We start from the raw sequence: 27852 nt of genomic DNA, 5'->3' as shown, positions 1-27852 counted from the left end.
TGCTGTGTACAGTTTCGCTTCACTTTAACGTTGAAAAACGGCTATAACAATTAATCGAGTACGAAAAGTAAAATAGAGTTTGTAACTAATGCTAAACCGAAGTTCTTTTCTTCGACCTGGTCGTTTATAGGATATAGCCCACATTACTGTTTAGTATATACATATAATATAGCAAAGCGTGATGAAGTTGGAGCTATTTTGTTTGCTGCTGGTTGCATGGGGTGGCAAAACTGTTCTAGTAATGGAAAAACCTGAAACAGGACAATTGCCATCAATAAAGTTGAAAGTGACAGACAAAGGGTTAAATTTTAGTAAGTTTTGACTTGTAAAAAATATAAATGACCACGCTTTTTTTTCCGTGTAGCGACTACACTTTTTCTCCCAAATAAATGTAAACATGTTTTTAACTGTATAGGCGTGTTTAGAAACTGTTGTTTTATTGCTATATCCAGTCATTTTGTTTAAAATATTTTTAAATCTTTGCTACCGTAATCGAAGTGACAAATAAGTAATTTTAAACCGCTTATCTACATTAATTGTTTACTTTTGTGTTTACTACAGTAAAAGATGCCGGGTTGGCATTAGCAATGAAGCAGGTCAAGGATATTAAATTGCCGGATGTATCTGGTAAAGCTAGAACGCCAATTGGGAAAGTCAAATACTCGCTTTCTGGGTATTTTTTATTCAACTTTCAGACTATGTTTTATTAAACTAGCGAATCTTTAGATTGAAAATCAACAGTTTTACTTTGGGAACAAGTAAAATCACTACTGAAGCGCCGAGAACTATTCGCCTTATCCTACAAAATGCATTCCTACAGTTAAACGGCAATTGGAGATACAAATAGTAAGATTTTATTTCAAACATTTGTTTTATATAGAAGGACGGGGAAGATGGGACACCGTTTTGTTCTATTTTCTCGTCCCAATTGGTAGTAAACAAAGAATATTCAAAAAATTGCACTTCACGACTTCAATAGACCGTTGCTAATTGTTTAAAACACCACTCAGGGTATTTGGATATTGTATGTGTGCTAAGGTGTCCCGTCTTTCCCCAACCTACTATATAGTATAGATTGTGAAATTATATTGTTTTTATAGTCTTTTCATAAGTGATCACGGGTCATTTGAAGCAAAAGCGAATGGTATCTCAGTTAACCTGGCAATCAGTGTGGGCATGGACGGGTTGGGCAAACCATCGGTAAGAATTATAATATAGACTCAAAAATTATTGACGTGGGCTCGACGTATAGGCGTCGTCGCTTAAAGTGGAGCATGGTTCGAATAAGTTTGTTCCTGCAATCCAAAGTTTAAGACAATTAAACTATGTTGTTCGGTATTTTTGTTTTTACAATAAACGATCTATTCTCTCTATATATAAACACTGAACTATCATTTCTGACGATGCTGATATAACTGATAAGCGTATGTGTCAATAAAAACACACAAGTTTTTAATTTTTCCTGCAGGTTAAAACTGGCAGCTGCAGTTCAAACATTGGTAGCATTTCTTTAAAAGTACATGGAGGAGCATCCTGGCTTTATAATCTGATTCTCAAGGCTATGAATGGCAATATTAAACATAGTGTCCAGAAACAAGTACGATAATGATACGTTAGTGTGGTGTTTAATTGATGAATGAATGTAACTTACTTTATCTTCGCGTGTCCGGAAAAACGACAGTCTTTATAACATATGGGTGTTTGGTTTCATACATCTCGTGCCAGCAGCTTACACGTTACCAAGTATAGACTTTTCTGGATTTTTTGTTTGGTTAATATTTTGAACAACCCATTAGTGACCACTGGGTTAATTTACATTGTTTTTTTTATTTACATTGTTAAAGTTAAATTACATCATTTGTGTATTCAGATTTGTCCCGCCATTACAAAAGCGATAAACAACCAAGCTGAGAAAGCTTTGTCCAAACTAAACGGTAAGTTATGTTAATTATAACGAACCAGCTACATTTGTTTTTTAATTTCTCTAATCGCTGAGACAAAAAAGTTATTATTATTATTTTTTAATCCGCCGCAGTTAAAATTCCGTTTTTGAGGAACCTTGTCGTTGATGCGTCACTAACTCATGCACCGTTGGTAACTTCTCAGTCTATCCAGCTCCTCGCTCAAGGTCGTTGCTTCCCAAAAAGTAACCCGAACATAAAGTAAGTACAATTACATTCTGGTTCTGCGCCGTGCCCAATGAAATAGCACGTATAAACAGGCCCAGTGGCCCGTTTTCGGTTTGAACGAATGATTGAAAAAACCTTATAACGTCGCGTAGCGGGGCGACAACAGCTGTTATAACATGGGGGTTCTGTTTTACACCTCGTGCCAGCTCACGAGTTATCATGAATGTAACTTTGTGGGTGATTGTTTTTTTTGAAGCCATTTTTTTGGTTTGCTTAGCTGACAACTTGGACGACGCATTAGCGCCAACTGGTTTGAAGCAATTGTTGTTAAGCCATAAACTATTAAAAATCACAAAGTTCCTAACGTGGTAACAAATTAGCCAGCACAAGATGTGTGAATTAGAACACCCGTGTAGTAACACGAATTTCGTTTCGCTATCACATTAAAGAACTAAATAAATCTAAGTGTGCTGTACATGCGTTCATAAAAATGTCGTATAATTAAGTTGCACCAACATTTTAAGATTCCCATTCTTGCCCACCGTGATATCGGTTCCGCCAGGCACAGATCAAATGACTGACGTAGTGATAGGCGAATTCCTGTTCGAAACTTTGGGATACTCACTATGGAGTGAAAATGCGCTCGATATATGGATCACAAACGATATGGTGGGTACATGACACTACCCACACTCTTTGACTCCATGTCGACATTTTTTAATAGGTTATTTATGTATAGTAGGGCGGGGTAAGATGGGACACCTTTTAATTCTATTTTCTCAAACATTCAAAGAATTATAATGGATATCATGTGCTAACGGTGTCCCATCTTACCCCACAGAGCCATATTAAGGTTATAGATAACAAACTAAGTTATTGTGGTATAGTAGGGCGGGAGAGACGGGACAGTTTAGCATATAATATTCAAATATCCTGATCGTGTTAAAACAATTAACAACGGTCCATGGGAGTCGTGAGAATACGGTTTTATAATTCAGGGACGAGAAAATAGAATGAAAAGGTGTCACATCTTCCCCCAGTCTACTATATAATAACACTTGATTACACTTCCCCATGATATAATACGCTGTGAGTTCCTATACGCATCGTATCGTCTGTTTTGATGTATACTACAATGCTTATTTAAGTTTGTTTTGTGAAACGCCTCTTTATTTGGACAAAGGCTGTTTTGAAAACAACGATTTATTTTGCGTTTGTTTTATATTTCCCACGCATGAGCCTACCTAACAAATATATTTAAATGTTGTTGTTTTTTTGCAAGACCAAAGAGGTCTTATATACATACAATATGACTATACGCCTACAGTCGACTCGTGGGTTTAAAACAATATGTTGTGATGTAAAAACCGTATACAATGAACCAACCACATTATGAGTCTTATTTAGCAATCTATAAGTCATAATATAGTAGGTTGGGATAAGGTAGCCCATGTTTTCATTCTATTTTATCGTGTCATTTGGTGGTACACAAAGAATATTTACAGAATTATCAAATCGTATCGCACGACCCTAAAAGTTGTTTAACCGGTAAAAAAAGATTAGAAAATTTGAGATATTATATGCTACCGGGATTCACCTTACTCCACAGTACCGTAGTAGGGTGGGGGAAGATGGGATTCTATTTATTCTATTTTCTCGTCCCATTTGGTAGTAAACAAAGAAAATTCAAAGAATTATAAAACCGTATCCTCACAACTCCCATAGACCGCTGTTAATTGTTTAAAACACGATTATAATATTTGGATATTACGTGCTAAAGGTATCGCATCTCCCCCACCCTACTATATTATATTCTAACGGCTCCACCTTACTCCACAGTACTATAACTCTTTGTTTAAATACGCGAGGGTGGGTATTAGTGAGACGTAGACAGCGTATATTTTTACGTTACTGTATAAATGGTTTTAGATTATAAATAGTCAAATACGTATGCTGGAGACTGTGTGGTATTTTGGAATCTTTTGTCCATAGCAATTACACAGCCTATACTGTGTAAATATAGAAATCAATATAATCTATATGCATCTCTTCGGAAACGATAGCGAAGATTAAAGTAATTAAAACAACAACAAGTTACAAATTCATTTACAAATTTTATGTAGGCTCTAAATATCCAATCTGTGACAGCTTATTTGGAATATCAATACGTGTTAATTACTGGGATATCATTAAGTTCTTATTTGTGAACTTTTTATACAAGTGACTTTTATATTGACAATTTTTTCAGCTTCCTAAAAAGTATCAAAACGTGACAGCAGATATGTTTGCGGCCTTCATTGCTGGTTTCTCTAAATTCAAAGGAAGGTAAGAATATATAGTAGGGTGGGGGAAGATGGGACACCTTTTCAATCTATTTTCTTGTTGAATTAGGCAGTAAACAAAAACATTCAAAGAATTATAAAACCGTATCCTCACGACTCCCATAGACCGTAGTTATTTTTTTTTAAAACACCATCAACATATTTGAATATTATATATAGTAGGTTGGGGGAAGATGGGACACCTTTTCATTCTATTTTCTCGCCTTTTGGTAGTAAACAAAGACAATGCAAAGAATTATAAAAGCGTATCCTCACGACTCCCCTAGATTGTTGTTAATTGTTTAAAAGACGATCAGGATATTTGGATATCATGTGCTAAAGGTGTCCCATCTTCCCCGTCAGTACTCTATTTAAACGCTCATTGTTGTTTTAAAAGATTTGTTTTTCGGTTTCCTGTTGTCTCTTAAAGTTTTTTAATATACTAACTATATAGTAGGTTACATAAACGATGTTTTCATTAACTTTATATCATTGTAAACAAATAATATTTACAGAACTATATAACCGTATCCTCGCGAACCAGAGAATTGGTAATAAATAAAAAAACACGAATATGAAACATGGCATATTAATTGCTTATACGGTGTTCATTTTACCCACAGTATTGTATTTCTTTTTCAGGCCACTCCAGTTTCGATTAAATGTTACAAAACCACCTAAGTTCGACATTGGTCCTGGAGTGATTAAAGTCACAGTAGAACTGGACTTTCTAACGTACGTTTTATTGAAGAACAAAACAAAACTATTGGCGATGAACCTACACGCGGTAAATTGAATTAAAATGAATGTAACTTACTTTATCCTCGCATGGCCAAAAAACGACGTTTGTTATAAAACGAGTGTTCTGTTTTATACACCTCGTGCTAGCTTACGAGTTACCAAATATGTAACTTTGTGAGTGATTGTTTTTTGTTTATGTTGTATGCGTAACAGTTCAGGCAACTCATTAGTGATCACTGGATTGGAGCAATTTTAGTGTCTTGCCTAAGGACACGCACGCCCACAATAGTAGCCCTATTTAACAAACCGAATAACTAAACTTATTAATAGGTTAGACCACGGCCTACTAGGGACACCCAGTTAAGTGGGATATTCCGAGGCGGCGGTTGGGCCGATATATATTAGCCTTTTTTCATTTTACTGCATTACCATTAATTCGGACAATCCATTATTGATTATAGGGTTGGGCTATTACCATCCTTGGCCAGCAACACACACACTGCATGTTTCAGGCTACCAAAGCGTCTGGGAACTTGGCAGTAAGCAGTGAAAAGTTTACAGCTTCCGTGTCGAGCATGTCTGCAACTGTTTCGGCCAAAAGTTCAGTAGTAGGAAAACTCCCGGTCACTCTTTTGAACTTTTTGCTTCCTGGAGCTCTACGCTCTTATGTCATTCCTGCCGTCAACAGTAAGGCTATAATATAGTACTGTGGGGTAGACAAGGCACCGTTAGCACGTAATTTTCAATTATTCTGATCGTATTTTAAACAATTAACAACGGTCTATGAGAGTAGTGAGGATTTTAGGATTATTTAAATATTCTTCGTTTACTACCGAATGAGACGAGAAAATAGTTTAAAAAGGTGTCACATCCTCCCCCATCCTACTACGGTATATCTTTATTTGCCTAATCCTGTAAACAGTTTACATTTTTATTTGCAGAGATATTGCAGAAAGGTTACCCGCTACCTACCATTACAGGGGTCTCATATGTGACTCCAAAGTTACAGCTCGTTCAGGTACGCTATAACATAATTTCTTTGTCGTAGTTTATGATACTAATGCCTATCCTATGCAGGGGGCCTTGGTCGGAAGCTGCGACTGGAAAATTGCAACCTAAATTAGCACAATCATGGGGAGTATGATACCAACATACTACAACTTAAAAGTTGTGTTAATTTTAGCCGTTGATTTTGTAAAATGCATTTTAATGAAAGGCTGTTACATTTTTGATTGGAACCAAATCAATATATTTTATAAACGTTTAAAAATGTTTTTAGATTCTGAATTGTATAATTCAATATTTTTCAATGGGAGTTTTAAGCATCAAACCATGGATAGCATTTGATGCAACTTTTTAAGTTGACCCTGATCATATAAATGTTAGTGACCAACACGACTGACGGCATAATTAACAAGTAATTTACACCATTAACATAAAAGGAATTTTTCCTTACACGCATTTTTATACAATATTTGGTATTTAAACGTGCACATTCATTAATACTTAGCTCTCTCTAAGTCGAATACGAAATACTAGCATCATTACACTTATTTTTGTTTTTATGTTTTTTTCAAAACTCGTTCGATGCCCGGTAACGAAAACATTTCTGTTCCGCCATTTTCGCTCTCAACTTCGTATGTATAGTAGGAAAACGATCTTCGAATTATGTCTTTTACTTTTTCGCTTTGAATCATTTCATCAATTAATCCGTTTAGTTTAGAATTGTAAATGCTATGCTGAGAAGTGTCTCGAGTAGTGTACCATATATAACCTCCTGGTTTAAGTAGTCGAACCATTTCCTGTATATAAGTATAGTAATGTAGGGTAAGATGGGACACCTTTAGCACATAATGTTCAAATATTGTGATCGTGTTTTAAATAATTGACAACGATCTATGAGAGTCGTGAGAATGCGGTTTTAAAATCTTCTGTTTACTACAAAAAAATGGTTCTCTGTTTACTACAAAATGGGACAAGTAAAGAGAAAAAAAGGGTGTCCTATCTTCCTCGACGCTACTACAGATGTAAACAGAAAAAAAAGGTGTCAAAACTGACGAGTTCTATATACAGTCTACTTGTACATTTGGTTGAAATAGGCTTAGAGTTATTTAAGGTTGAACATGTATCGCCTACCAATACTGTCGAAGCTGGTAAACTCCTGGGAGAAAGAGACGCGCAACAAGTGATTACGTCATAGCTTGCGTCATCAAGGGGCACAGGGGTTTCCGGAGTTAGGAAATGCACAATCAGGTTTCTTAATAAAAAATAAGAATAAGTGAATGTAAGTTTCTTTATCCTCGTGCGGTCAGAAAACGACAGTCGTTATAACACGGGTGTTCATACACCTTGTGCCAGCTTATAAGTGGCCATGTATATGCTACTTTGTGTGTGATTATTTTTTTCATCGAATTGGAAAACATATTAGTCACCAGTGATGGGTTGGACTAATTACCGGTAAATCTCTTGCTCAACGACATATACGCCGACAGTGATAACAGCGACGAACCCTTTAAACCTAAAACCAACGCCGGACTAAGTAATTTGGTAACAATTAACGCAAGACTTTTTGTTAACTAGTGAACTGTTTACCGATGTATGTTTTTCTGCTTAGCAACAGCGTTCATTTCACTGTTCCCTTCAACTCCATCTATTACGCCTTTAAATCCGTGCTTATGCAATGTTTCGCTGATGTTTCCAGTACCTGAGCGCAAGGTAATTTTGTTCACTAAACATAGAAGCAACGTTTTTAATAGATTTTAATAGTATGGTACTGCGGGGTTGGATAGGGGAAATTTAGCACAAAATATCCAAATATCCCGACCGCATTTTTAAACATTCAACAACAGTCTGTGGGAGTCGTGAGGATACGGTTTTATAATTCTTTAAATATTCTTTGTTTACTACCAAATGAGAGGGGATAATAGATTTTAAAAATGTCCCATCTTCCCCCATTCGACTATCAAAGTAAAATATTGACAGCGTTCACGAATTCTTAAACGACAAATTATCTGAGTTTAATAAAAGAATTTAACTGTATCACATTCATCGTTTAATTAAAACGCTTCGGTCTGTACATTTTAATTTCAATTATGTTTTGCGTTTTTATTGAAAAATGTTTATTTAGTTTCAATTACGTTTTACAGGCCTTTCAAGCAGTAAATTTAATATGCAGAGTTTTAAGAAGACAGTTTATGGCCGACAAAAAGGTGTTTATGGTGTTTGGGAAACTGGATTTACGAATTGTTAGACTTGAAAGTGAAAGGTTTTTATTCGGGCAGTTTAACGCACCTGACCCCATGTCCAGAAAACACAGGTTTTTGTAGTTGTTACTACTTTCATTAGGCAAGACTTCGGCAAGAGTAGATATCACAGTATCGTAGGAGTTGTGTTGAAATACACTTTGGTCATTGTCGTACTGTTCAGCCCTGAAAATATACGACCTGCTATACATGTGTTACAGAACGCTTAAACACAATAGAAATCAAAGCAATGTGATATCATAGGTTTGTAATGACCACAGACCACTAGTTTATATCAGTTAGGGCAGGGACAAAGTTTAATACAGATTCGGTATAACTTCAGTATCTGTTCGAGTAACAGCTAAAAAAGGCATAATTAAAAAAGTCATAAAAATTATAACATATATAGTAGGGTTGGGAGGATGGAATAACTTTAGTATATAATATCAAAATATTCTGTGTTTTAAACAATTTACAACGGTGTATGGGAGTCGTGAGGGTACGGTTTTATAATTCTTTGAACGTTCTTTGTTTACAATCAAAGGGGAAGCGAAAATAGAGTAAAAAGCTGTCCCATCTTTCTCACCCAACTACATATTACCACAAAATATTTTGTTGAACGATTTTGATATACTGTATATTTAAATTACAATAAATGAATTACCATGAACTGTAGAACTCCTGCGTCTCTCCTGCAGTCCGAGTTGTTTTTTCGCCTTGTTTATTTAGTTTCTCAAACACTGCTCTTTGAGCAAGATCACTGGGTAACCGGTACTTAGTTGATTCTGACATTCTGTTTGCTGCTATAGTGTAGAAACTGCAGGCATTTGCTTAGAGACTATGTACAGCTCGATACGGTAGGCTGAGTACGCACAACGAAAATCGCTTTAGGCATTTTTTTCTGTAACTTTCAAGCCAAACAGCAGTCGAGCGTGAACATAGGTTTTCAAACGCTTTGTATGGTTATAACTATATCCACACGACCACACTGACCGGTAAATGCTATGTTGTAGCGTGTTAAAGCGAGTATATAGTAGGGTGGGGGAAGATGGGACACCTTTAGCACATAATATCCAAATATCCTGTTGGTGTTTCAAACAATTAACAACGGTCTATAGGAGTCCTGAGGATATGGTTTTATAACTCTTTAATGTTCTTTGTTTACTACCAAATGGGACGAGAAAACAGAATAAATGCGTGTCCCATCATCTCCCACCCTACTACATTTTGTTATGGTTGCGAACACGTAAATGCGAAACACAGGAAGAGGGCGAAAAGAAAAGGGCATTTAAATATTGAAAAAAATTCGAACCGCTAAATGTGTATCAGGATAGAATACGTGACTATATGGTCACGTGGGCTGTGTCTTTAAGACGTGTTAATTAAGTGCAGGGAAAGATAATGTAAAACAGCAAACAGGTATTACAACATTAAGCGATGTAGAATATACAACCACAATAAGCAAGCGCAATTAACATCTTCGCAATAAACAATCAATGATGCTGCGCAGTAGAGGCAAAGTAAAGTCCATTCCAGTATTTAAACAAAGAGAAATGCACGCTACTAATTCGACCACTGTAGAAACTTGCATTCATGTATTTAAGTATTAATGCATTCAGTTCAGTAGCTCACTTATGGTAACTAAGTTACATTAGGTTAGTCGAACATAGTTGTGTAACGGTATAATTCCATGCTTTCGGGGGATAATTAAACATTCCATGGTCGGGGCTGGTTGAACTTGGTGGCCTAATGACAAGCACCAATCGGGTACGTGCAACTAGTTCACTCGGACCACCAGGGTGCCAATCTCCATTATAACCAGGTTTCCCGTTGCTCTGCGTCACTGTTTTAGTCTGTGGAGAAATAACAGCACTTTTTAACTTGGGAAACTAACTTCCAGAGGGTAAAAGTTCACATTAAATTAAGAGTAAATTTTTCGAATTGTTTTTGTAAAACGCTAATATGTATTTTGTTAAAATATGATTAACTAACCATAAAGAATGAACGGCTAATTGAATAGTTACAGTAGAACTAACAACCGTTGGGTATATACCGGTTTTCAAGCTCCGACAGGTTAAAACTGTTATTATGGTGAAAATAGGTAAAGTTTGGCTAATATGTCGCATTTAATTGATAGGTTCAACAATCACTATTACGATGCCATGAATCCACGTTTAAATCCCTACTATTACATAACAAACATTTTTCTTAGCTGCGGAAAACATCGTAAACATAAAGCAAAGCTATACTTCTAACACAAGTATGGCTTGCTTATATCCGTTTAATAACGGGTAAAGAATATATGTTTTACACGCATCTGTGGTAACGCAGCGCCAAGTTTTCTATTGTAACGTATATATAAACACTTTTTATATGTGTGCATTTCAATCTTACCGTTGGGTTGTAACTTAAACTAAGGTAAGTAAAAGCCTCAACATGTGATCCGAATACGATGGTTTGTCGACAGTAGTTATAAACCACGTCGTACATCGCTTTATCCACAATATCCACCAATCGACCGCCGTTGTCAGTGCAATATTTTGATGCCATGTTCACATTTATCGTTCTTCTATCTGCAGCATCAGGGAACCAAAGGATCAGATTCTGATAAACCATTCCATTACCTGTAAAAAACGGGAACTATGTATTTATTTAAAATTAAATTTATATTAAGTTAAATAGGATTGATATAATTGGTGACCATAAAATAGTTTACGTTCATACCTTTTATATACGAGAACCAATCCACAATTATCTGCATCGTATCCCACCCTTTATCTTGATCAACTCGCTCTAATTCAACTAAAAAGCTGAGTTTCCTAATTGCAAGAATGGTCACGTTGAACTTGTGGGACAAATATGGTTTGCTCGGTCTTGCTGTTGCGTGAACATTTTCAGGAACTTTGGGTAAGCACATCATGAAGATTATCTCTGCCTTTCTTTTAGGTTTCGTAGAAGACAAAGATATTTCATAACTTCCCCGGTTGGTCAGGGGTCGATCTGTTAATAAGTTTGTTGAATCATTATTTTTAATAACTTCAACATAAACAACTTACGTGAATCAACTAAGCTCATAACTTCTACAAGCAACAGAAACTGAATACACTTCTTAATGCCCATTAGTAGCCGAAATAGCCCCTACACAGTAATCTGCGTTATGTTATGGACTTATATGGTATAGGTAATTAAAACAACTTAGCGATTAACCGTATTTAAATAACGGACTGATGATGCTAGATATTCATTATTGGCACAGTATATATCGCGTTTGTAAACTACTAGTTAGACTCGATTTATATAAATCACAGTTCGCTTGAATGTACAAACCAAAATGTCGTTTAAACTGTTTTCAACCTATATAGTTCCATATTAACACGAACCGTTGGGTGTACCAGTTTTAAGAAACTTGGTTGACGTAAAGTTCATACCTCGAAATTTCCGATAACTTAATGTACCACTTCTAACTACTGTACAAATCAATCAGCAGGCCATCGTATACCGCTTGGTACATGGGTGCCCTTTTGTGTGTTAACGCCTCGTGTGTTACAGCACTTTTTATTAATTATACTGTTAATAATAAAGTTACAGTAGGATAGGGAAAGATGGGACACCTTTTTACTCTATATTTTTCGTCCCATTTGGAAGCAAACTTAGAACATTAAATCAAACATAAAACCGTTCCGTCACGACTCTTATAGACTGTTGTTAATTGTTTAAAACTCGATCAGAATATTTAGGTATTATGTGCTAAAGCTCTCCCGTCCTGCACCACAGTACTATATATAAAAATAGTTCAAATACAAGATAACACCAATAACGCTATGTTTTTACATGAGATATTATGGATTTAAAGGGATATTGTGCCCAATTCTACTACAGGGTCTTATAGGCCATACTTAAAAGTAATGCGAAAGTCTTGCGTTTGTTGAAATTTGTAGTTGGTTACCGCCAAATTTATACTATGCAAATTAACTGTCAAACCCCATAAAAAAAACGCTACACTACGATTATTTTCTTCGCGTACTAACTGTTTGTTTTTACTTTCAGCCTAAATAAAATAAGTATTATAGCCTAATCTATGGTGGGGGAAAGATGGGACACCTTTTTATTGAATTTAAATGAATGAATGAATTTAACTTACTTTATCCTCGCGTAGCCGGAAAACGACAGTCGTTATCACACGGGTTTAACACCTCGTGCCAGCTTACGAGTTACCATGTATGTTACTTTGTGGGTGATTATTCATTATTTTTTTGGGATTTTTTTTAATTATTTTTTTATGTATGGCTGATAATTTGGACAACCCATTAGTGACCACTAGGTTGGAGCAATTGCCGTTAAGTGTCTTGCCCAAGGACACATACGCCCACAATGGTAGCAGCGACGAGCCTTGAACCCATTACCTCTGGGTTACAGGCAGGCGCGCTAACCACTATGCCACGGCGCCGGTTATTCTATTTTCTCGTTTCACTGGGTAGTAAACAAAGAAGATTCAAAGAATTAGAGAACTGTATTCTTACGACTTCCATAGACCGTTGCTAATCATTTAAAATGCGATCAGGATATTTGGATATTTTGTGCTAACGATCTTCCATATTCTCCTACTCTACTATATATAAGTTAAAAGCATATAAGATATACAGTGCTGGTTAGTTTTATATTGTCATGATGACAGTAAAAAGTGAATGTATGCTTTCTGATGTATTGATAAAGCAATATACTAATTATGCAATAGGACGTGTTCGTATTGCTGTCGATTTAATATTTGAACTTGGACAAGTCGTACCGATAACAAAGGCCACCCTGCTTACGAGCAGACTAAAAGAGACGCTTTAGTGTTCCTGCAGACGCGAACAACAACATTCCTTGTAAAAGGCGCTAACTGGAAGTATAGTTACAGAAATGACAGTATATTTTGCAGTTCGATGTATTTTGTTGATTTTCTTGGTTACCAAGTTATCGGAATACTACGTGAATATGTATTATTATGATATGTACTTCTGGTATACCAAGAAATTTTGTTACAGACGTTTTATAAGTGGCCATGGCTCGTTCGATGCAAAAGCAAATGGTATTTCGGTAAACTTGGCAATCAGTATCGGAATGAACGACTTCGGACAACCTACGGTAAGACCAGTGTCTATAGACTTTGAAAGGCATAGTTGTTTTTCTGCAGATAAGAAAACGGTGTTTTATCAAAAACCACCGTTTACCAGATAACAATGTGTAGCCTATACTTGGTAAATTTAAGCTTAATAATTAACAAGAAATTACCTTCGTGATTAATGTTACATAGGCTACATAGTCACCTTTGGTATGTAACGCGCTATAAGACGAGAAACAATACTTTCTATTGTAGGGTGGGTAAGATGGGACACCTTTTCATTTTATTGTCTTGTCCCATTTGGTAGTAAACAATGAACAAACAAAAAATTATAAAACCGTATCCTCACGACTCCCATTAGACCGTTGTTAATTGTTTAAAACACCATGAAAGACCGTTGTGCATTGTTTAAAACACGATCAATATTTTCGGATATTGTGTGCTAAAGGTGTCCCTTCTTGCTCCAAAGTAGTCTATATTTTAGATTATAGAAGCTTTATTTTCATGTAGGCTAAAACTAGATTAATGTCTTTCTGTAAATCACGTAACTAAACATTGCCTCTGAAATACACGCTTAAAATTTATCCGGCGCCGTGGCGTAGTGGTTAGCGCGCCTGCCTCTAACCCAGAGGTAATGGGTTCAAGGCTCGTCGCTGCTACCATTGTGGGCGTATGTGTCCTTGGGCAAGACACTTAACGGCAATTGCTCCAACCCAGTGGTCACCAATGGGTTGTCCAAATTATCAGCCATACATAAAAATGAAAAAACTCCAAAAAAAATAATCACCCACAAAGTAGCATACTTGGTAACTCGTAAGCTGGCGCGAGGTGCACACCCGTGTTATAACGACTGTCGTTTTCCGGCCACGCGAGGATAAAGTAAGTTACATTCTTCATCAAATTGCTGTATGTTATTGACTTTTTTTTCGTATTTTTTTGACTTAACAATGTTTTCTGTCGGAACTGCGCTGTCGGGCACAGAATAACAGACTAGCTGGATCTAATAGCATAGCAATAATCATCAAGGGTTTGGGTTACAGGTTAAAACTAAAAGCTGCAGTGCAACCATCAGCAGTATTTCCCTACGCGTTCATGGCGGTCCGTCCTGGCTTTACAATCTCATTCTTAAAGTTATGAAGGGAAAAGTTAAAAGGAGTGTAAACAAACAGGTAAAGTTTGTATAACTGTATAGGCGAAAGGCATTTTTATGGTTTTTATATTCAGATTTGCCCAGCAATTATAAAGGCGATAAACAAGCAAACTGAAAAGGCGTTGTCAGAACTAAAAGGTGATTGAAAAAGATAAAATATTATTTTCTTTTTGATCTACACATTTTGTTTGCAGTCACAATTCCGTTGTTGGGAAATGTAATGGTAAACGCGTCTCTTACTGAGACACCGTTTATAACTTCTCAGTCAATGGTATTGCTCACAAGCGGTAGATGCATCCCAAAAAACAATTCAGATATTCGGTAAGTATAAAAAAAAACTTAGATCAAAATACGGTAATACTTAAGTTTATATAACCAACACATTTGTATGCATTTCTTATCGAATGTTCATAATCATATTGCTGGTATCGGTGTTTTTGTTATATAGGGTGGGGGAAGACGGGACACTTTTAGCAAATAAGATCCAAATATTCTACTATTGTTTTAACCAATTAACAACGGTGTATATGGGAGCCGTGAGGAAACAGTTTCATACTTCTTTGAATGTTCTTTGTTTACTATCAAATGGAACGAGAAAATAGAATGAAAAGGTGTCCAATCTTCTCCCACCCCACTATAATGGTTTTCAGTTTTGAACTCTGTGTATAAACTATTTTGGAAATTGGCCCTCTAATGTTATGTTTTTCCTGTACCAAAGTTTAACCTTATAATAATATGACCATTTAGGTTTCCTTTCTCGCCGACCGAGATATCGGTTCTACCGGGCACAGATCAGATGACTGACGTAGTGATAGGCGAATACTTCTTTCGTACTTTCGGGTACTCGCTGTGGAGTGAAAAAACGCTCGACATATGGGTCACAAACATGGTATAAAACAATTTAAGTTTTGAATTTTAAACTTTTTACATTTTTTTTAATGCTGGGTTATTAGGTGCTTTGGGTATGCTAATATATATATAGTAGTGTGGGGTAGGATGGGATACCGTCAGCACCTAAACTTCATATTTCCTGATCGTTGTTTGAACAGTTTACAGCGCTATTTTAGTCGCTGGGTTGCGGTTATATAATTTTTTTAATTATTTGATGTTTACTACGAAGTGATATAAGAAAAGAGAATGAAAACGTTCCATCTTACCCCACCCTATACTGCGTTTAATTGGTATTGGCTTTAAATTTAATTGTTTGCTGCCGTGTTCCATTGTCTCAAGTTAGAAATGGTAGATCTAATATTTTTTAATATATATTTATGTTTTATATAGTGGGTTGGGGTAAGATTATCTATGCTTTTATTCTGTTTTATTATAAAGGTATATTTAAAGCGTGTTAAAAACACATTCAGGAAATAGGAGATATAATGTGCAAACGATTTCCATCTAACTCCAATACAAACTAACCCCAGTACCATATCGGTGGTCTGCAGTATTACGTGTCATGTATTATTGATCTACACCTTATTTGTCCAGGTTAACGAAGAACTTAAAGACATGAAGGCAAATATGCTTATCAGTTTCATTCTTTCTGATGGCTCCCCATTTAAATTCAAAAATAGGTGGGCATGAAAAGACTGTAGACTCCTGCAGTACATAAGGAGCATACCAACGAAAAATCAAAACTTGTGTATTAATAGAAATGCTCAATTGTGATCTAAAGTTACCACCAAGTTTTAAACAACGAACCAGCTTCTGAAAAAGTTGGGTAATGGTACCTTTCATTTTGGTTGTGCCTTTAGATCACATTTTTTCGTTTGTATTATACCTTTAAGTTTTAAAAAATCTAATTACCCTAAAATCTTATTTTGTTAAATGATCAATGGCCCGTATGTTGGGCCAATAGTAACATATATTTTTTAAAACCGTTTCAGGCCTCTCCAATTTGAAGCAAATGTCACAAGACCACCACATTTCCACATTAGAACGGAAAACTTTGAAGCGACAATTGATATGGACTTATATGTTTATGTTATCCTGAAGGACCAAACAAAACGTTTGGAAATGATCCTGCAAATGGTAAATTCAATACCCTTCCCCAAACACTTTACATTTTCTAATGTTTTAAACTGCCGCACTTTATATTTACGATGCGTAAACACCTTTTAGGTAACCAAAGTAACGGCAAAACTCTCAGTAAACAATACTAAGTTCACAGCTACCGTGTCGGGTTTGACTGCAAACATTATTAAGGCGAAAAAGAGTTTCGTGGGGAAAATTGCAGTTCCAATTGCAAATCACGAGCTTCATAAAATGTCACGTTCAAAGGGTATTCCAGCCATCAACAGTAAGACTATATATTATTTTATTTAAAAAAGCTTCAGCAATTGGTTTACTCGACATTTTTGCAGGGAGGTTGCAGCAAGGTTACGCATTACCAACTTTTACAGGAGTTTCGTACGAAAATCCAAGGTTACAACTCATTGAGGTAAAATAGATTGCCCTCGTGTTTATAAGTGGCTAAAATGTCTCTTTCATGCAGGGTGCACTGGTCGGAAGCTGCAACTGGAAAACATTACCGTAAAATGGCAAAAAATAGGGCGTAGACCGAAGTTAAGAACCTACAGATTACCAATATATAGCCTGCTGATTAATTTCGAAATGCTGTCGTAAAGCGCATATAACTTACGTTTTTTGTACAATATTTTTAATACGTTGTCGCCTCCAGTTAACGAAAATGCGAATAAATGCAAAATTTAAGTTTTAATTTAAGTCGGTTACTTTTATCATTATTATTATATTGTAACGTGTTTAAAGAAATAGCTATTTGTTATTTTTGACGATTGTAAAAAAAGAGTTTTTAAACACATATGTACACTTTTTTCGGCCATCTGTATGGCTTTTGAAATATGACCGTACATTCAATAATCTGTGTTTCGAGATCTGGAACTCCGCTGGCCGCCATGTTTGGCTCTTAAGTGCCACTACCAGGTTGTAGTTCTGATGATCCCGCCGGATGTTTAAACCGCAGCAAATCACCGATGTGTTATGAATGAATGAGAATGTAACTTACTTTATCCTCGCGTGGCCGGAAAACGACAGTCGTTATAACACGGGTTTAACACCTCGTGCCAGATTACGAGGAACCATGTATGTTACTTTGTGGTGATTATTTTTTGGGGGAGATTTTTTTCATTTTTTTATGTATGGCTTTTAATTTGGACAACCCATTAGTTACCACTGGGTTGGAGCAATTGCCGTTAAGTGTCATGCCCTTGGACACATCATACGCTCACAATGGTAGTAGCGTCGAGCCTTGAACCCATTACCCCTGGGTTACATGCATCAGGCGCGCTATAACCACCACAGCGCCGGACAATAGTTAGTTCGAACTTGCTGAAAACCAAAGCAATTCTTGTCTCAATCAACGTGGTTTTTAGGAAGAACAAAATTCCTGTTTGCGACCAATATTTTCGCCACGACAAGTCGCAAAGTTACATTACATATGTTTGATATATATAAATTAGTCGATTAATCTTAGGGGGATACGTATATAGAACATGGATGAATGAAACATATATGCATAAATATGTGATCTTTTGCAAAAGGGAGAAATATACAAAAAACACCTTTAACCGGCTTTCCGCACACTTTGTTGGGCCGTGAGAATGCAGTCGAACAATACTAAAACATTGTTGTCTCTGTTATCAAATAGGTACCCCCGGCCCCCAAAAAGATTTAAAAAATATTCCATTTTACCCCGAATCTCATTTTTACCCTAGCCTCCTATATATAGAGTGGCGCAGCAGTATGGCCACGCGTAGGGTGGCTTTTTGGTCAGGTGAATGCAGTTCTCCAATATAAATAACTTGTTGGGTACAAAACGACTACTAATTTGGTATACACACTTATAATTTTTCTCAATTTTTGGACACTTTATATGATACAGTATATGGCCCTTTATTACTATTGTTAAAATATGTTGTGTAGGCTGCAAACAAATTGTGCTGTGGTTCAGAACTTTTTTCCGCCACATTAACGTTTCCCAAAGAGTTCAGGGACTGTATCATTTACATGTGCGGCTCTTTAGTGCCATCGGTGTAGTTATATATTTGTTTACAGATAGCGACAGTGACGAGGGTACCGTCGTACGAGCCTGTTGTTTTGCGGTTTTATGAAGGTGAAGCGAGTACGGTTAAAATGTCTAGTTATGCGATAACACCAGAAGTACTTAGCTTTATTTTAAAAGTGATCATTAAAACTGCTTAGATTCTGTCATGTTTTATAAATACTTTTGAACTAGGAGAAATGTATTATACTGTTAAATTTTTTATTGTTTTTGCTATGGTATTTCACATTTATGGAAATATTTATTTAGCCCGTCAGCTATGTATGCCAACCCCCAATTTGTGGTTTTATATGTAGACGTTTCGGTATATAGGACTATATTATGTGTGTCAGTTAAACATTTAATCATTAAAAGTGGTATCATTTTAAGAAACAGTACAGTATCAGAATGTCTGTTAAGATTTTATGCTTTTATGGAATTAAAGAGTTCTGGTGGTGTATAATAAAGTTTACACATCACTTTTATAATTAATTTTTTAAATAGCTATAACAGTTTGTTTAAGTTACATCTTCACTAAGTTAGTTCCATGTGTTATGTAGTCTATTTAAACCCATTCAATTTTGTCTGAATGTGTTTTATACTAATATCAAATAATTCATTAGCATAGGCCAATCTATATACTTTTTTAAGTAGGTTTTTCTCATATTGGTATTTTTTCTTATACAACATGTAACAGCCTATATAGTATAGCAATTCTTGGAACTAAACGCTTATGTCTTTTATCTCTGTAAGGCTTTGAATAAGCCTTCCTATGCTATGTGTGCCGTATTTGATTTTACAATTTCCAGGAGTTTGAATTCAATTTGTAGAAGTACTTGCTAATTGTTTAGAGTTAGACTTGTTTAGTGTAAATGTGTGCGGAAACAGGGAAGCTATTGTTCCATGCTTTGTATATCGTGTTGTCATGAAATATTAATGGTGTTTACCTAACATGCGTGGTTGTGCATTGTGTCTAAATTGGGCCACACTTACATTCTGTCAAGTGGCGATAATGTACAAGGTTAACTACTTGTAAAAACCACAGCCTTTCTACATGTTTTGTAAGCAGTTGTAAAACTGTATGTTGAATGAGTGATTTACGACAGTTGTAGGTTTTTTTCACTTTTGGATTTAATATTTGCGCCGGTTTAATCTGTTTTGTTTTTTTTATGTTGCTTATGTATACTAAGCCAAGCATGTAATAAGCAATATCAGGGTCAATTGATAATGTGTGTCCAAGGATTCATATTATAAATATATTGATCTATTACATAAGCATTGATTCTAGGATAAATATATTGGAAAAGGTTGTAGGCTTATGCCTTTGAAGAAAATGCTTACTTGCATGCTTATGGGTATGGGAGTAACAGAATAGAAAAACTGTTAATCAAGCAAGTTTTAACCATTACAAATATGGAGAATACTTTAGTTTTGACACCTTCATTTGAAGACATAAAAAAAATAGTATGAGAACTAAAACTGTCTGTTAAATATATTGGCAATTATGAGCATGGCTATTAATTCCCAAGAGGTTTACTTAAAAGCCACCGTTTTTCATATTTAATTTTATATATTAAACACCGACTGCCCAGTGCTAATGTATTTGTTTCAAACTTTTAGTTCAGATTTTTATTTATTTCTTATTAGAGTAATCTATCCATGCCCCTTGGGTTGGAGTTATGGCCTTTAGGTATCTACCCGTAGGGATTTGTCATTAGCTTTAGTTTTACAAATTGAAATCCATAAGATCTTTGCAATAAACTCAGCTTTATTTATTGTCAGTGGGATAGCTTGCAATTATGGACAGATAAGAATAATAATAACCTTTCTAATCCATGTCGAACTGCAATCACAAATCTGCAGCATTGTAGGACATTTCCCCAATGGCCTTTTCTTTAATGTTGTACATTCCCCATGGGAACCCTTGTTCTGTATGTCCTATTCATTATGTGGTCTATTTTTCCATCTAAATTGGCTGCAAGTAATGCATAAGCAGTGCATGTGGTTTTAAAGGTAACGCAAAGCATTCTGTCGCAATGGTTCATTAAGGTTGTCTCTGTGGTTGTAATAATATACTCTGCCCTTGTAATTGCTATGTTTTAGGAATCGTGCAATTTAGTTCAACATTAAATATACAACTGTGCAGCATTAAAAATGTCACATAACATAGACCTTTATATTTACTAGCCCAATTAGTATTCACCTTTCGTAATAAGTTTTTAATGCTTTGTGAAGAAGCAGTCCTTATTGATTATTGATTGAGCTGTCATAGTATTAACGTTTTTAAGAAATCTGCCCGCTAGACGGTGCGCGTGTGCCGATTGTCGCACGGCCATCTCTGATCTGCTACATCTCATTAGCGGAACTGCGCGCGGCGCCCATATTTTATTGATCAATTATGCACCTGGTATCGCCCATAGCTTTATCCTGCGCGCAATTTAAACAGTTTGAATCTCACCGTTTTCCATTTCTTTTAAATGCCATTTTATAATGCCCACTTTTTTATCCCTATAAACGAAACGCCTGTAAACACAATTTATTTTATTCCTATGAGCGAAATTGCTGTAAACACGAACTTGAAGGCCATTTTGTTTTGCCCACCTATGGTGTGGTCACCTTTTTTATCTTTACACGCACTTAAGCCCCGTTCAATCGGTTCTAATTACGTGCGACCGCCTACCTGTATCGCTACGGTTAATTTGGTGTAAATCGTGGTCTCTTTGTAAGGGGCCGTGGAATTGTTCTTAATTGGTCATGTTGCGGCGGGCAATTAAAACCATACAAAACGCGGTTTTAAGGCGAATATTGACGTGTTTTTGGTGTGTGGTTCACCTGGCTACTATGATTTCATCTAAAGATTGTCGGGTCCCTGGATAGCCCTTAGCACCGTCCTGCCTGGCTCTAATGCAATTCTTTCGCTTAAATCTGCATTTAAATGTTCGGCCTCGGCTATAAATAGATCTGAGAGCTTACGGTGTCACATTTAAAATCCACCGCAACCCTCTTGCAGATGCTATCTCTCTCGCATGTGGCTCTCCACGCTTTGATTAGTCATAATTTATGCGGCTTGTCTAAAATTAGGTCAACTGCTCCAGCGCCAGCCGTATTATATCGCAAACGAAATTAATGCTTAACGCCGGCTGTACAGGGTCAGTACCAAATCTGATTACAAATCTTTCTCTGGCCTGCCAACAGTACTAAAATTCGGATTTTCAGTACGTAATCTTTAGATATATCTTTAAGAGTACCTACTTTCAATTATTTTCGTTGTGAGTCCAAAAGTACAAGTATTTTAAACCGAATTATGTAAGTTTTCGCTAACCCAAAGTTCAAGCAGTCAAATTTTTGACATAGCTTTAGTTTTGTGTCATCAAGTATGTGTTGTTGTCGAATCAACAAAGCACTTCGCTACGTGGTAGCGTGTTGCTGCCCGTTTCTTTTTGACGTTAACAGAAAGCTGTGTAAACAGGCTGGTACATCTGTTTACCTATGACTATGACCAGGCTGCGACAGTGATTTTCCAAAGGAAGCCACACTTTTTGACAAATTATTTAGTAACAAAACATAGAGAAAATTCGGTGTTTCGTACATTTTCTCAAGACTTATTGAGATAAAAACCACATTTTATTTTTGAAACGTCGCCCTAAGCATGTTTCTGTTGCGAAAAGACGGACGGAATGCCTATAATAACAGAACAACGGGTTTGAAGTGCTCTCCACACATTGATTGCGAGAAGCAATACAGTAAAAACTTCACTACGGTCTGTTTTCGGTTGGCGTCTATTTATACTGGTATGCATATACCTATGTGTGCTCTGAAGTGGGCAATTTTATGGTCTATTCATTTACTTACCTCCATGGCTGGTACGGAGAATTACGCTCTCATTAAAAAGCAATTTTGTTTACTGTCATAATTAAATTTAACTAAGTTTGCGGTTGCCGCATGATCCAAAAACGGTCAATTGGTAAGCATGTTTATGTCTACGGATAAGTCCTTTGGGGTTCGCGGTGTGTTTCTCCGTTCCGAAGCAGGATACGTACGTGTGTTGATTACGACAATCTACGCGGTTGGAAATACCATCTAGATCTATAGCGACCACGCTACTGCCTGTCCAAGCAAACTCGCCGTTCTGAGACGTCTTAAAGTTCCCCCCATTTAATTTGTTGTTGTCAGTTTGCCTTTTTCCCCAAGCCAGGCACGCGTGAGCCAGAGTCTAATTCTGAGCCGTATACCAACTGCTTCAGTATGAGCTGAATGAGCTAACAAAGTAGTTTCTATAGAGTTTCCTAGATATGCCCAGCAAGGACACCAAGAATCAGCATTTAATGTTAGTCTCAGCCGATGATTCGAAAGTCCAACTTTTTGCTGAAACTTAGAAAGTATGTTTCGACGCGTTGTGTCAACATTCAGTAATCCAAAAGTGGCTTACGCAGTTTTTATCGTATGTAGTGAACGGGTGTGTTAATATAAAATGTAATTGTGTATATTTATGTACGATTGGTATGAATTGCAAATTAGGGTCAGTATATGTTAGGCTGCGGTAAACGGGGAATCTTTCTACGGTAGCTTTGCTGAACGTGTCCTGTTTCAAAACATAATCGGCTTAGGCCACGGGGGGTCATGGAAGGTGCTGTTTAACCACGTGTAGGTACACCGTTGTCGTACGTCACAGCTTGCTCAAAAACACCCTGTAATTTTGTGACGTCACTGGGCAAATTTACCGCACATGTGTGGAGATTTTGCCAATATTCGCCAGATTTTGCGCTTTTGGGTCCATTTTAGCGAGATACTGCCCCAAGTCATTTGGATCTCTGATTGCATGACGTTTTACGGCGGCGTTCATTCTATAAATAAATTATATGCCTTGCCAATCGATCAAGATTCCCTATTGCATTTGCTAGGCCGTTATTATCTATAAGGATAATTTGACATCATTTGTCTAATAGGATATTCAAAGGCTCGTCACTGAACAAACCAATCTCGTCTTTAACATGAACTATGCGCTCCTAATTATGGCGACCTGATCCGGTTTCGTATGCGTGCATGGTAGCTTGGTGTATTGTAACGCGAAAAACAATGCCGTGGTCACTTCGAGGCAGTATATAGGGAGTAGGGGCCTTTATATGCCATGTTTGTACAACTAGTACAGTGTGATTTCTTTGTTAGTGACTTCGCGTGCCTATACTATGTGCTATGAAAGCTGAGTACTATTTTAGTGGCTGTTATTTTAAGCCAATTCGGTGCCGTATTATATTTATTCGTGTGCTTTCGTTAATTGTGTTCATGGAAAATTCACCGTTTACAAGTTACTTAGAAAGCGGTTTGTTTATTTTCCCAATGTGTGTATTGAATATTTATAGAAGGGTGTTTAAAATTGCCGAGACAAGAGCGGCCGCTCGCTTTGCATCTTAGCAAAAGACTATTAATAGACAGAACCATTTTGAAAGTCCGCACCTCACTGCACGAAGTTTTTAGTAAACAGAAGGCGATGAGAATCTGGCTAAGTTTAGGTCCTATTGAACTTTCGTTCGCCGTTTTGCCCAAGGCCATTCTTTTACCGTCTGATCATCGCTCTCGAATGCCGCTGCATTAAAGCCATGTCAATCGACGATCGTAAATCTTTTCTTTGCCGTTCCAAGGCCGCATGTCGCCCGCACACTGCCACTATAATGTGTCGCGCTCTGTCAGATTTCGTAATCAGACGAATAAAGTATGGACGCTACTTTCTTTGTGCGACATTTCTTTTATTTTTAATCTCACTGTCAAGTTGCATAAGCCATATCGAGACAGTCAGTTGAAAAGCACAGGTGATGTTTTCCCTTAAAGCTATGAGCCATACGAATCAAGGTGTCTAATAGTAGGCGTTCTGTCTAATGTAAATTTAAAGGGTAATTTTCTCATTTCTTATCAAGAAAACGTATTTTCAGGTACACAGTGTCATGTTTAAACGGTCCGTATCCAGTCACCGCTGTATGCGAAGGAAAACTTAAGTTCGTCAAAATATTGTTCTACCGGTTATGATTCATATACAGCTCTTTTATTCGACCACTGAAATTTCACTATCTTGAAAATCGCTGTGTTTACTGTCTCGGCGGTGCGCGTTTGACAGCCTGATGCTGACTGGAAAAGTTAGCGTTGTTCTGTTTGCCTCTCGCTAACATAACTTTTACCAGCGCCACTTGTAAGTACTTACTGTTGCTGTAGGTAGGTGTTTTGTATATGTATGTTAACTTATCTTATGTAGAAAAGTAATTTAATACAGCGCCAGTTTTTTTTTAGAGTGTTAGCGCAAAAAAACTGGTGGCCCCGTTTATTTTTTAGTAACACGAAATAAGAATATAGATTTAAAATCTGTAGGTTTAAACGCACCTTTTACCAGCCGGACTTGAAGGTACTTACTCTTGCTGTAGGTAAGTGTATGTTAGATCATCAGAATAGTATGTTGAAACAGCGCACTCGTTTTTTAGACTGTGTTGTCGCAAAAATAGTAGCCTTGTAGCTTTAGTAATAAGATTATAGGTTTTAAATCTGTAGGCGCGAAAATTTGAAATTGCCGTTGGACCGCTGTTGTTCTAGAAGAGACAGCTTTCTCCTATCATTATACTCTTGAAGCAACTCGTTTGTCCAGTCGAGTAAAAACGGAGAATTGAGATTGAAATTCCACCATGAGAAATGGGTTAAATAAATGCGTTTGATCGTCCCTACTCTGCAGCAGAGTGGAACTTGGAAAGTTTTATGTTTTTTTTTTATTCCAAATTTGCTAATGAGGCAGAATGTTTTTGTCTTGGATGACTTTTCTCTTTTCTCCAACGCCGTCTCAGATTTACTGGTTAGGAAGCTAATTGCACATTGATGCCTTGCCTGCGTCACTGGAGTCAAGTTACAGGTGTTTGCTTCATATTTTCAGTGGTCTTGAAAAAGTCTGTTCTTTTAACCCGTAAAAATGTTATGGAGAACAGACATATATATCAAGTTACAGGTGTTTGCTTCACATTTTGAGGGGGCTTGAAAAAGTCTGTTCTTTTAACCCGTAAAAATGTTATGGAGAACAGACATACATATTAAGTTACAGGTGTTTGCTTCACATTTTCAGTGGTCTTGAAGAAGTCTGTTTTTTTAACCCGTAAAAATGTTATGGAGAACAGACATATAACGTAGCACTAGCGTTTCTCCGCGCAGAAAACGGTTTACAACCTGTCAGTCATCAAAAAATTGTAGCGAAATTTCCTGTAAATGGCGTTTGGCGACGAACGATTTCAGTAATTACGCCTTAGAAGTATAAGCCCAATCGACTGTTGTATTTTTCCGCACTCCCCACTTCTGTGTACGGATGCTTAAACAAAGTACAAAAACGTGTCGTATGTGTTGACGTAATAGCTAAATATACAAGCGTTTACAAATTACCGTGGCGTCCGCTTGAGCGGGTCTAACAGATCGTGAAAACGAGACGAAAGCGGTCATTACCGTGCCGCGCGTTTCTGTAAGTACGATTCCAATCTGTAAATCAGTTATGAAGCTGACAGGACCAAGGGGAAATTAGCAACCGCCACTATTTGTCGCTTTATTTAGACATGCCCAATTTGTGTATACAATCAGATGGACATCGTTTATGGCCGATATTTTGCTGTTTGTCAAAAACTGCCATGTCATTCTTTTGATGTTTAGATTGTAAGATTGTGTATCTTGCACGTGACTTATCTGCTCAACTGGGGCAGGTGCCTAGCTGAACAAACATGTTTTATATTGGCTTTTATAGCGAACGTCACCGTTATTAATTACACCGCAGATGCTATTTTTACACATTTACAATTCATGCGGTTTCTACATAGAATACCTAACGCAAGAGTGCTTCAATTCAATTGGTTGGCCAAAATAGATCCATTTCCTTTGTTGTTAATTACTGTATGTTGAAAGACGTCTAAAGCTCCGCGTTCAGTGATTTACGATGATTCCAGCTTATGCTGGATTCAATTACGCTTTCCCATATCGACGTTCATGCTTCAGTTCAAAACTCAAACCGGTGTACACAGCTGCAATAGCGGGGCAAGGGTTTAAGGGGTACGGGTGGTCGGCCGCGACTGTTCCTTTGTTTCGTACTAAACCTATTCGATTTGCCGCGGCTCATCGAAAATCATTACGGCAAAGCCAATCTGTCAGTTGGCCCAGGTCCGTCGTTTGATAAATGGACTTGTGGCGTGTAAAAGGGTCTGTAACAGTAACCTATACGTTTTGCTTCCTTGTCGAAGGCGTGGCCATTATAAAGTAGTCACCCGCTCGCAATAAACAGAATATCCGTTTACTTTTAAATGCTATTTAAAAGTATTCGGTCATATTAGATTTCCTATTCTTACAGTGTTGCCCTGTGCTATACTGGGCATAATCGCCGGCGCTTTGTGCCTTGACTCATCCTTGTGTATGTTTACATTCCAGCGCTGACTGTTGTGTATTGCTCTATTTATAGCCACCTTATCGCTTTGCGGCCATACCCGACTCCCCTGTGTATCGACATGCTCGCGGTCATAATTCGAGCAGCCTTATTATCACGAACTTCATATCACCAATGATTGATATACCAGAAATATTGCGTTAAACTAGCACGACCCGATCTTTTGGCTGCGGATCTAAATATTCGAAATCCGGCCGTAGCAATTACTCGCTATGTACTTAACGCGTTGTAAGGTTTATTTTAAGGCGTCTTTATGTACCTTCGGCTTACTTTATGTGGCTTGAGGCTGTCTTTAGTGTTTGAACGTTTATGAAATTCGTTTATTCGAATATTTCAAAAAGATCACGTATTATTACTGTTTGTAAGCCAGATATTATACGCTGTTTGTAAGCCAGATAATATACTGGTCAATCCGCCCGGACAAATAATAGTTTTTATGTATCCGGGTCTCAACTGAGCAGGTTATTTTCAAAAACCTTTATCCATTTGCCCGAAGTCGTAAAATTAAAAGCTTGATTCTACAAAGTGTCAATAGTCGTATACTAAACGGAGTCGGAACAAGTTACATACTGTTTACTTGGAATTGTGGTCACCGCTCGTTTACTAGAAAAAAAACAACCTTAATGTTGTTTGTTTAATTTACTACCAGTATTAACAGCGCC

The 27852-nt window shown here is 36.9% G+C and overlaps 4 protein-coding genes across 8 annotated transcripts; 2 read left to right on the top strand and 2 right to left on the bottom strand.

The window, feature by feature from the left end:
* Positions 1-95: 95 nt before the first annotated feature.
* LOC149724869 (bactericidal permeability-increasing protein-like) lies at positions 96-6937 on the top strand. 3 transcript variants are annotated; one of them, XR_016386494.1, is made up of 14 exons: positions 96-311; positions 562-673; positions 727-846; positions 1101-1200; positions 1469-1597; positions 1871-1934; positions 2036-2162; positions 2654-2798; positions 4378-4454; positions 5093-5237; positions 5653-5926; positions 6033-6053; positions 6133-6209; positions 6269-6937. XR_016386494.1 is itself a non-coding variant. In XM_089892397.1 (13 exons), the coding sequence occupies exons 1-13, from the start codon at positions 182-184 to the stop codon at positions 6308-6310; spliced, it is 1494 nt and encodes a 497-aa protein (XP_089748523.1). In that variant the 5' UTR covers positions 99-181; the 3' UTR covers positions 6311-6937. The 3 variants fall into 3 exon arrangements, 2 of the variants coding, with proteins under 2 accessions (XP_089748523.1, XP_089748524.1); XM_089892397.1 differs by lacking the exon at positions 6033-6053 and having other exon boundaries at positions 99-311; positions 5653-5878; XM_089892398.1 differs by lacking the exon at positions 6033-6053 and having other exon boundaries at positions 102-311; positions 5704-5878.
* Positions 6728-9295, bottom strand: LOC149724868 (uncharacterized). 3 transcript variants are annotated; one of them, XM_089892399.1, is made up of 5 exons: positions 9098-9295; positions 8483-8637; positions 7784-7895; positions 7328-7448; positions 6728-6993 (listed from the first exon to the last, which is right to left on the bottom strand). In XM_089892399.1, exons 1-5 carry the CDS (start codon positions 9223-9225, stop codon positions 6754-6756), a joined length of 756 nt encoding a protein of 251 aa, XP_089748525.1. In that variant the 5' UTR covers positions 9226-9295; the 3' UTR covers positions 6728-6753. The 3 variants fall into 3 exon arrangements, with proteins under 3 accessions (XP_089748525.1, XP_089748526.1, XP_089748527.1); XM_089892400.1 differs by having other exon boundaries at positions 8483-8634; XM_089892401.1 differs by having other exon boundaries at positions 8483-8619; positions 9098-9292.
* Positions 9296-9852: 557 nt separating this feature from the next.
* LOC149724867 (uncharacterized) lies at positions 9853-11587 on the bottom strand. The gene is made up of 3 exons (XM_089892402.1): positions 11158-11587; positions 10828-11057; positions 9853-10286 (listed from the first exon to the last, which is right to left on the bottom strand). Exons 1-3 carry the CDS (start codon positions 11351-11353, stop codon positions 10080-10082), a joined length of 633 nt encoding a protein of 210 aa, XP_089748528.1. The 5' UTR covers positions 11354-11587; the 3' UTR covers positions 9853-10079.
* Positions 11588-13410: 1823 nt separating this feature from the next.
* Positions 13411-17389, top strand: LOC149724866 (bactericidal permeability-increasing protein-like). Its single transcript, XM_089892407.1, has 10 exons — positions 13411-13560; positions 14578-14706; positions 14762-14825; positions 14882-15008; positions 15435-15576; positions 16173-16258; positions 16571-16715; positions 16806-16983; positions 17048-17124; positions 17179-17389. The coding sequence occupies exons 1-10, from the start codon at positions 13411-13413 to the stop codon at positions 17218-17220; spliced, it is 1140 nt and encodes a 379-aa protein (XP_089748533.1). The 3' UTR covers positions 17221-17389.
* Positions 17390-27852: the final 10463 nt, after the last annotated feature.

The sequence above is a fragment of the Ciona robusta genome, chromosome 14 (assembly GCF_009617815.1).
Source record: "Ciona robusta chromosome 14, ASM961781v2".
NCBI classification, from domain to species: Eukaryota; Metazoa; Chordata; class Ascidiacea; order Phlebobranchia; family Cionidae; genus Ciona; species Ciona robusta.
Note: the sequence above shows the minus strand (reverse complement) of the source record. Positions and strands in the feature narration are given on the sequence as shown.